General features: G+C 38.6%; 1 protein-coding gene and 1 long non-coding RNA gene across 2 annotated transcripts in view; both read right to left on the bottom strand.

The window, feature by feature from the left end:
• LOC118734498 (polyhomeotic-proximal chromatin protein-like) overlaps positions 1 to 3,365 on the bottom strand; it is a 17,839-nt gene extending 14,474 nt beyond the window's left edge. Inside the window, exon 1 of the mRNA XM_036464217.1 lies at positions 3,337 to 3,365. Within this exon, the coding sequence (XP_036320110.1) occupies positions 3,337 to 3,365 (29 nt within the window). The remainder of the gene's footprint in view (positions 1 to 3,336) is intronic.
• Positions 3,366 to 9,750: 6,385 nt separating this feature from the next.
• LOC118733325 lies at positions 9,751 to 10,358 on the bottom strand. The gene is made up of 2 exons (XR_004992233.1): positions 10,037 to 10,358; positions 9,751 to 9,975 (listed from the first exon to the last, which is right to left on the bottom strand). It is a non-coding gene; the product is annotated as an uncharacterized LOC118733325 (long non-coding RNA).
• Positions 10,359 to 10,364: the final 6 nt, after the last annotated feature.

The raw sequence follows: 10,364 nt of genomic DNA, 5'->3' as shown, positions 1-10,364 counted from the left end.
GAAAATTATGTTTTTTGTTTTATAGAAAAAATTAACAATTATAATAATGAATAAGATAAAATAATAAAATAAAATAAAATAAAATAAAGTGAACAGGCTGGTCTGATCTAAGTGTTTGTGCAAATAAAACTACGTTATTTCACTCTCTGGCCCAGCATTTCACTAAAACATTTTTAGCTTCTTCAGGTGCAATTCCGTTTAATTAAATCTGTCACGAACCATAAAATACAAAAACACATTATAACCAAAACTAATAATTTGCACAAAACACTTAGATCAGACCAGCCTAGTAACATACTATTGAATAAATTACGAACTGATCGGATAATAAAATATGTATATAAAATAAAGTGAGTTAAAATGAAAAGTAAAACAAATTGGAACTTACGTAATTTAAAATTTAACTTGAAAAATTAAGATACAAAAAAAAAATAAATATAAAAATATAATAAAACATAGAATGCAATAAAATTGAATAAAATTAAATGAGATCTACAAAATAGAATAAATTAAGATTAATGGAATTAGAAAATATAATGTAAAATAAAATACGTAAAAAAAGGAAAACATGTAACAAAATCAAATAAAAATATATACAAGTAAATTTTAAGCAAAAAAGAAAACCGACTCAATTATCATATACAAATTTAGGAGTACCGTTAATTTCTTCATGATCTAATGATCGGATTTAAACGAAATTAGTATGGGACCAACTCTGAGGTACCACTTCTCTTAAAAAAAAAAAAATCTGTTAACGTGGTCCAAAGTTATATGTATGTATACATGAAAAAAATATTCCGACAAATTGATCATCAATTGAAATCAATTAAAAATATAATAAAACCATAAAATAAATTCAAGTAAACTGGTCGGCCGCTGTGGTGTAGTGGTAAGCAGTGCGCGCTTCCACTCCGCAACGCCTGGGTTCAACCCCTGGTCAAACCAACATCGCATAAAATATAGAAAAAAGGTTTTTTCTTAACAGCGGTCGTCCCTCGGCAGGCAATGGCAAACCTCCGAGTGTATTTCCGCCATGAAAAACGGCTTCTCATAAAAATAAAATCGCCGTTCGCAGTCGGCGTAAAACTGTAGGTCCCTCCGCTTTGTGTGACGACAACATCGAGAATTGGATGAATTCAAGTATGTAAAATAAAATAAATTGAGATATATAAACTAAAATATATTAAGGGGGGAAAAAAACAAAAACAAAATAAATAATTAATTTACTAAAACTTAAAATAAAATCAAATAAAAATAAAAATATGTAAAATAGAATAAAAAAAAATTAATTAAGTAAAATGAGAAATAAAATTAAATTAAATGGTATACAGAAGATTAGTAATTTAAAAAAGTATAATATTAAATTAGAAAAAAATATGTTGTTGTTTTTCTAGGGCAAAAATTTGGAATTTTATATATGTATCAATTTATGTAAGCTGATTTTTGGAGCTTTACGGCCGGTTAAAAAAAGGAAAAACAAATTTTTTTTATTCTATGTTAAATAAAATAAGCAAAATAAAATTAAAAAATTGATGTATCAAAATAAAACAAGAAATATAAAATAGAATAAAATAATAAAATAAAATAAAATTAATTAAAGTATGTAAAATAAAATGAGATATGTAAACTTAATTAAGATAAAATACAACAAATTTAAAAAAAAAACTATTTATTTATGTAATAAAAAATAAAATCAAATAATGTGAACAATAAAAATATATACAAATTGTAATAAAACAAAAAAATTGTAAAATATAAAAGATTAATTTATTAAAAAAAATTTATAAATTAAATAAATAAAATTTAATTTAATGAAAAACTTAAACTAAATTTAATAAAAATTAAATAAAAAATATATAAAAGTATAATTAAACAAGATTAAATGAAATAGAATCAAAAATAAAACAAAATTAAATAAAATAAAATAAGATTAAGTAAATTAAAAGTATAATAAAAAAAAAAAATTTAATTAAATTGAACGAAATAAAATAAAATAAAAATATAATAAGTAAAATAAGCACATACGAATTAGATTATAAAATGATATAAAATCAAGCAGGATATAAAATAACTGGCGATGCGTTATATGGAAGAAGATGCTCAATACCTTCGACAAAAAAAAATCTAAATACTCAACGGTGATTTTTAGCGACTTCAAACTTGCACTTTGTTAGAATAAAATTAAACGGGCTATAAAACTGCATACTTGAAAATTTTCTAAACATTCTAGATAAAAAGTTGGAATTTTGAAACTTTTATTTATTTGGTTTCTGTTATAAGTCGAACAAAAGTTTAAATGAAAATTATTAAAAATAAATAAACAAACAGGAGTTGCAAACAATATCATTTTAATTTTTGGTGCTATTATTTTGACCGCAGCTATGCATATGTATGTATGCTGTAGATTTTTCTATGAGGTTGTCGACAGTGTGGCATACATTTAGGCGTTATGTTTTGAAAGTTGTTGCTTGGGAGTGTCTTCAGGGTGGCGTTTGTCTCTAGGAAAGAGTCTTTATGTTTTACTTAAAGACAGGTACCTAAGGCCATAGCTGCTTTTTACAACTGTAGAGGAGCAATCGACCAAAAATGGGATCTATTTCTGGCCAGCCCCAAACCTTCATCTAAAAATAAAAAGTTTTAAACAGAGAAAAGTTTCCCTGCATTGTGGCGATGAAAAATTTACATATGTATATTTTTCATTTGAATCAGCAATAAAACCTCTATTAACCTCTACACTTGGCGTTTGATAAGCTAGGTTCCCCTGAACCGCTTTTATTTTTGGTCTACATGCGTTCTTATTGAAAGCCTAAACGTTTCGGTACCGAGTATCGAGAGTATTGAATGCTTTTTAAATCGGTACCGAGTATCGATCAATACTTAAAAAGTATCGACTCAGCACATCACTACTGAAAAAATGAATACGATTGGAGATTATGGGGATGCAATGCCACCACCAACCGTTGAGGAGACAGAGCTTCGACTGCCTCGGGAGACCCGCACCACACTTGCCCCACCTCACTCTGCCTACTGCAGCAGGCTCAACTCATACCTGAGCAGAATAAATCCTGATATACTTGTCCTATGTCCGGCATGTGGAGAGTCTCCGCATTAGTGTAAATATCTCTTCACATACCCGCAGAACCCAACTCAGCTAACACCCCACTGCTTTTGGTTCTACTCCGTCCGAGTTGCACGCTTCCTGGGCCGTCCGTCGGCTGAGCTTGATGACAACGTGACAAACCGATCTAGGCAGGATTAAGTAAGTCGCTACAACAACAACAACAAGGAAAGGCATGTCGCGAGCTCTCTGCACGCTCATACTAAGGGAACACTTACGCAAAGAAGCCGAGACCACATGGGGACATATTAATAACTGAAACACAACCAAATTTATGTGGCCTGAATGGGACATGAGAAAAGCAAGAGATATCCTCACCCTCAGTAGAGGCCGAAAGCCAATGGCTATTGGACTACTAGCAGAACAAATCTTGATAGGCAGACAGCTGAACACCTCTCGTTCAACCGCTATGACTTCTGCAGAAGCTGTCACGAAGAAAAATAGCCTGAAATAGGCATTTACTCTGCGATAGTCCGGTTCTCTGCAGGAGAAGACACACATTTCTGAAGAAAGGAATTGTCGGTGATCTCAGCGCAGCCATCTCGTAGACTCCACCAACTAGTTCAAAAAGGACTGTGGGTTCGGGATCCATGTGATATCACAAATTGGATTTCCATTGGTCCCAGGTGGGCTGGCTTTCATCTGCAGTGGAATTCTGACAATCGCTACGCAAAATTTTCGACGCCAAAGCTCTCTAAATGAAAATCAGTGGGGCCTAAAAGTATGCAACATCGAAAAGCAGCAGATGTAATGTGTAATGAGCTAAATCTGATAGTATGAGGAGAAACTTCAACCTACCTGGCTACCTACTTAAGACTTCAGGCCAGCATTCGTTTCTGCTGAAGACGCAAGATAGACTGATTGGCCTGCACATAAGAAACTTCCTGTGGAAACCGCTCTGCGCATAATTGTAAGGGTAATACAAGAAGCCTTAGCAAATAAACACTCAGCAGAATAGACCTTACCCGACATCGAATGGGGGCTTTTAAAAGCGTCCTGCCGGAGACAATAGTGAAATCACTAGCTAAGATCGGGGTTAAAACGAAACTAATAGGCCTCGACAACCAATTGCTCTGCGGCTAAACTGTTGCAGTTCAGTGAGGTAGCGTCGTAGGGTGAACAGAGGCACCCAGGCCGGAATTTTCATCTCTGCTCTGCATAGTAATCGTAAACGACTTGCTAGAAGACAGGCTGTGGGGCGATTGCCTATGCAGATGACTTGTGGTTAAAGTTATATTTTTAGACATGCTACATAATACGATATAAGGTTATCTATTATAATTATTACGTTGGGTGAACCCTAATTAAAATCACTCCAACCTTAAGAAATTGAGCACATTCAAAGGTGCCATGTTTTAAATTTTTACTGGAGAAGATAATCGTTCACCAAGGTGTATCAGTCTGAGTTCCATTATACGCGGGCAGTCACATAGAGTATACTCTGAAAGCCCCATTTTATTCAAATGGTACCTTAACTTGCGGTGTCCTGTCAGGTAGCCAGTAAGAGCTTTAAGACCCTCCCGGCTAAGTTCTAAGAGTATTCCTATGTTTTTCCTTGCCTTATTCCCTTTGACTTCCGACAGTGCATTTGGGGTCCTGACTATTCGACATAATATTTATTTAGACCCATTTGTCCCTCTTGAACACATGCTTCGCTGGCGAAGACTAGTTGGATATGTGCCCATTGGCGGAGTTTTCTGGAATCTTGGTTTAAGTAGTCCTGCGCCAGTACTTCCATCGTTCATCTGAAGATCCGTCGGTATACATATCCTACTTAGCTCCCTTTGTCAATCATAGATATTATCACTTCACAGCAGTCCCTTGCAAAAATTCGCACCTTGTAGGGCTTTTCCAAGGATAATGTCGGTAGCATTATGTCTGTGAACTTGAAAGCGGTATCCTCCAGAAATGGCTTGAACTCCTCCAAGTGACCCCAAAAAATCCTAATTTTCAAGCTGATTACATTTGCGCTCCACCAGGCCTTCTTTCAATTATACATAAATGATGGCCACGCAGACCAAGCGGAGTAGTTTTCTCAGGGTGGCACCCACGCAACCGTATTAAAAGACCAATAAGTTAGTTTGGGTGATATTCCCCAATTTTTTTACCATGAAGTATCGGACAGGGATAAAATTCCCTTGTAGTCTTGCTGGTAACATTCGAAAGATGTGAGTTCCAATTGATTCTTTTGGTCAGAGTTACACCTAGATACTTCGCCTCTTTTGGGAACTTAATTTCGTTCCCTGCTAAGGTGGGCCTAGTCAAGTTGGCTTTAAATTTTTTGGTGAATGGGACAATGGTTGACTTCAGAGGGTGTAATGACAATCCCTTTGCAGCACACCAGTCCCCCTTTAATCTGAGCGCAGCTTGTAAACGGAATGCCCAAATCTCATAGGGCTGGACTTTTGGACTTAGTCAAGAATAAGTAGGTTAAATTTTGTCCTAAGTCCAAAAAATTGCTAAACTAAGTTAAGTTGAGTTGGAGTTAGTTAAGTTCATTCGCATCGCAGCCAATGACCAAATCCAGTGCACTGGACCGGGCGGGTGACACCAGTTGGCGAACACCTGTGCTCACATACCAACGCTATGAGGTCGCCAGCGCTGTATGAGGTGAAAAGAAATTTAATATTAAAGCTCTTTCTAGCCAGTATACAGGACCTATCTTACCTTCTTCGTTGGAGTGAACAAACGGTAGCCGCCCATCCCTAGCCTAGTGCGCCTACCTTGTACAAGCCTTTGTCCAGGATGAACTTCATCAATCCGAGAGAGGCCGAAGTGGAGTGATTAGTTTGCACCACCGCTAGCTTCCTCTCTTGTGGCTTTTGGCATGTCACCCAAATTTAATTTGAATGTTGTCGAGTGACGTCTGTTCCATCGCGACCAGCATGTCACTCTCGGTCCTCGTAGTGTAAGGGGTCAAAGTCACTTTGTTCCTCTTCGTTACGGACGTTAATTTACTTTTTAAATCTTTTTAAAGAGATCGGCTTAGCTTTTTCTTTGTCATCTTCTTCTGGCTGGCTGCCACAGACGTGAAATAGGTACCCCGGTATCATCCACTTTGCTTGCCTGTGACAATTAATCGTCGTCATCGGAAGCCTTGCCGATGGTAAGGCTCCCAAGTTCGGGTCCTAAGTCTCGCTCCTTGCCTGGCTTCTTTTTTACCGCTGCCTACCTTGAAGAAAGAAGGCTTAGAGACAAACAACCTCTAACCTGGTCAGTAGCATGCGTCTATGACCCCCACCGGCTCGCAGTACTTACTGCGCTCAGTGTGTACCCACCACCAGTAATTATTATCTCGAAGACGACCAATTAAGACCACACAATGTTCCGGTCCCATGAAGGCAGTTTAGGGTCCTTCTCGCCACAGCGACCTCGTGGCTTTCGATCCCAAAGTGGCCCGGCACCAAGCGCACGGGTACTGTATTCAACGTCCTAAGTATCCATTGAATGCAGAAATGTTATCCACAGGCTGGCATCTAAATGCTACCTGGGACGGAAATATACTGGAATCACAGATTAAAGACTGGGGTTAACCGCTAACGAGCCCATATGCGCCTCTTTACTCTTGCACGGTAGCAGCCACTCTAACCTAATAGCATGTAGTACATACATACATATGTACATACATATAGGTATGTAGCTGTATGTAATAGGGAATGAAGTGGCATGGAGCATTTCAAAATCGTCACTTCTAAAAGTTTCCCACCCCGATAACATATTTAATCATCCGATCTGCTAACTCTAGTTGAAGAAAATGAAAGAAATGTATTCCACCGATACCACCACAGCAAATTGGATTCTCATGCCCACAGCTAAATCGCTATTCGAATAAATAGTATGTATGTAGGTATACCTACACAAGTATTTTTCATCGACTAGGCGAAGGGTTGACGATGCCAGAGCGGCATATTACTCGACCTCGAACGTCTCGAAGAGCGTTGCGGGAGCAGCGGCTGGCTAAAGTGTTCCAGCGCATGCGCTTCCAAATCTATTGGCGAAGAGACGCAAGAGAAAAGCTATGCTACCCAAGGCGAGCGATTGTCATCTCCATCGCTCATATTGATATTGAATTTGTCATCGTCAGCAATGTACAGTTGGGAACGAAAATGACAGCAACAGTATCAACAACTATACCCTTGAACATACACATATACAGTACTAAATAGTATGTATGTATGTATGCCTAATCTAAAGAGTGATAAAAGCGCATAAGCGCATTAGCTAATAGGCAAAGTGTAGCTCGATGGCGGTGGCGGGAGCGGCAGTTGTGACTGTGTTACCGAAAAGCGCCAGCAGCCACTAGCCAACAGGGTGTGAAAGATTAAAATAAAAATGAAGAAATCTACGCCAGCGACGCAAAAACAATTACAGCAACTAAAACGACAACAACCACAACAACAACAACAGCGAAGGCAGTAACGACATTGTAACGACAACGGCGCGTACATACAACAAACAATATGCAATTAAATGAAAAGTAAAAATAACATGGCGGCAATGACAGAAAGTCGACGACGACGGCGACGTTGAGGATCGCGGAACGCAATATGCGCACTCGCTCGGCCAAAAATATGCACGCCGCCAGCAAGTCAATTCGAGTCCAACAAAGCGAAGAGCAAAAAAACAAAAGAAAAACGTACAACCAGAAATCCATTAAAAACGAAATGAAGTATGGATCTAATACAAAAACAACTACAATATCTAAGAACGAATGTAACATTCAAAAATGGAATGGGGTTGCTGCTGCCACTATCAGCACGCTCGCTCAATATCTACACTTATTTGCTCGAAACATTTCAATGGGAACTCGAAATCGTTCATTTGCGAGCAAACCAAAAGTCGTCAAACATTTTTTTTAAATAAAAACCAGTCGTTGTGCGGACGCAAAGTATTAGCAACGTAGACGAAGACAACAGCAAAAACAACAAGTTTGTTGATTTTCAACCAAAGATATGCTGGTGGTATGCTTGTGAACGTATGAAATTCGTAAGGAAGAAGACCTACACGCAACGGCAGCGCCAAAAGTGTAAAGGGGAGGAAGACAAATTACTGCTCGATAGTCATTATTTGTTGTTTTAGCCGCATTTTTCAAACCTATACACAATACATATATTTTTTTTCGTTTCGTTGTCCGAGCACATTGAATTGCTTTGCGCATGGATGGAATTATTTTGTGATTCGAACATTCGTTCGTTCGTGCTGTTGAAAAGCAGCAACAAAAACGACATAAAAATAAATTACTTTAGCAGGTAGGTAGCACACCATGAACCCCAACGCGCACACAGCTGCACACGCGTTCATATATGCGCCAACAACAACACACGCATACTCAAACACTAACGAATACGAAAATTTTGAACGCGGTTGGCATGCTCAGCACTGAAGCAGGGCACAGCGGGCAGGAGCGAAGCAAGAAAAATGAAGAACGCGCGCGGGTCGTTGCTGTTGTCTCTTTGCTTGCTCGAACTGGCTTGCTGCTTGTCTGCCTGCCTGCCTGCTTTGGCCGTCATTGTGTTAATTGAAAGCAAGCATTCTTCGTTAATAAAGAAGAGGGTAACAGCGATCGCACAATATATACATAGAGCATAAAGTAACAGCAACAAAGCAGATGTTGGCAGGCCTTTGCCTTGTGTGTGTGTGTGTGGGAATGGAAGGGGACAGGCACGGTGGCGGGCATAACAAATTCGCCAGATGTATTTTATGACATTTTTTCTTTCGCTTGCCTACTTCTGCCTTTTGTTTCTGCTGTGCGCGGTGGCGGCGGCTGCTTTTGCCTGTGTGTAGCGGCAGATTACAATCACCCCAAAAAATGTTTTACTCGCCTATGCTGGCTGTGTGCGCGCGAACGAGATGCATATAGCGCGCGCGTATGCTTATAGCTATGCTACTCGCACGCATACACGTTGGCCCAGCAAAGCTGGTAAGCCAATTTTTCTTAGCACAAGCGCAATTTTGTTCTTGTTGTTTTTTGTACTTCATTTTTTTTTCTAACCGTACATTGTGTTGTTGTTGCTCCATTGTCTGGCTGCCATCGCCTTTGCCCGCTGGCTGCTCAGTTGTTGTAGGCTGAATTACGTTTGTTTTTGTTTTTCTTAATGGCGATGTTGTTATTGTTGGAAAAATGTATGTATATGCGGCTGCTGTTGCTCTTTGGACGTAGTGCTGCAGGCAGCAGACCAGCAGAGTTGCCGTGTCAGTTGGTTTAGTTGAAGTCTGTACGTCGTCGAGTTTAGTCGCATTTTCGTTCCGTTTGCAATATTTTATTGCCGCTCGTGTGTGTGTGTGTGCTCTCTCAATGTGAAAAAGGCTAGCAAGCAAAAAAAAAACCGCCTCAGTTTTATGCACTTTTTACTTATTTAACGAGAGAGCGAGAGCCAGCCAGCCAGCCAGCCTACTCGAGCAACAACTACACAAACAAAAAGCAGCCAGTCTAGCCGCCGCTCTCAGTTGTTGGTGTGCGCCGCCAATATGAAAATCTCAATGTTAGCAAGCCCCATGCAGTGCTGTAGTGTATGGCCGGGGGAGTGTCGCCGTCTGCATAAAAATTAAAGTGAATTATTTATTCGAGTAGTTAAAGAAGAAAAAAAAAACGAAGCTACGGAATGCATTAGCATATTAACACAATATAAATGTATATTCGTATAAGCGCCACCAGCGCAAAGTATTTATTGTGTAGCGTGTAGTGTATACAAAAAATTGTTTAAAGTGTTTGAACTCTGACGAAATTTTGTGGAAGCCACTTTTTTTTGGAGACTACCTTGCATTGGCGTTTCTTTCCGTACGCATACATACATAACTGTGGCCTGTTTGTATAGCAGCAACAAGGGTCCCTAAGCTCCCGCATACAGGTGCTTGACCTATTTGTTTATTAACACAAAAAAATATAGACGCACTCAAATTATAATAAAAAAAACTCACAAACAAGAAAATACGCACGAAAAAATTTAGCTGCGTTAATACATAGTGCTAATTTCAGCATTTTTGTTCGTACATTTGAGTTACACACTTTTGTTGTTTCTCTCTGTCCACCTTGGTATCTCTTGCTCTGTTCAATTTGTTGCTCACTGTTTGTGTGCGTGTGTGTGTAAAGTGAAGTATTTATAAGTTGAAAAGGAAAGGAAAAGCCGAACAGAACTGACTGACTATGCTGCATGCAAACTTTTAAGTTATTTCAATTCAATTTTGCGTTGAACGATGGATCGTCGTGGATTGAAGTTTATTTCGAAAAGGTATTTCTTGTTTTTTT

Source organism: Rhagoletis pomonella, unplaced genomic scaffold (genome assembly GCF_013731165.1).
Source record: "Rhagoletis pomonella isolate Grant_MI unplaced genomic scaffold, Rhpom_1.0 Rhpom_scaffold_00002, whole genome shotgun sequence".
NCBI lineage: Eukaryota > Metazoa > Arthropoda > Insecta > Diptera > Tephritidae > Rhagoletis > Rhagoletis pomonella.
Note: the sequence above shows the minus strand (reverse complement) of the source record. Positions and strands in the feature narration are given on the sequence as shown.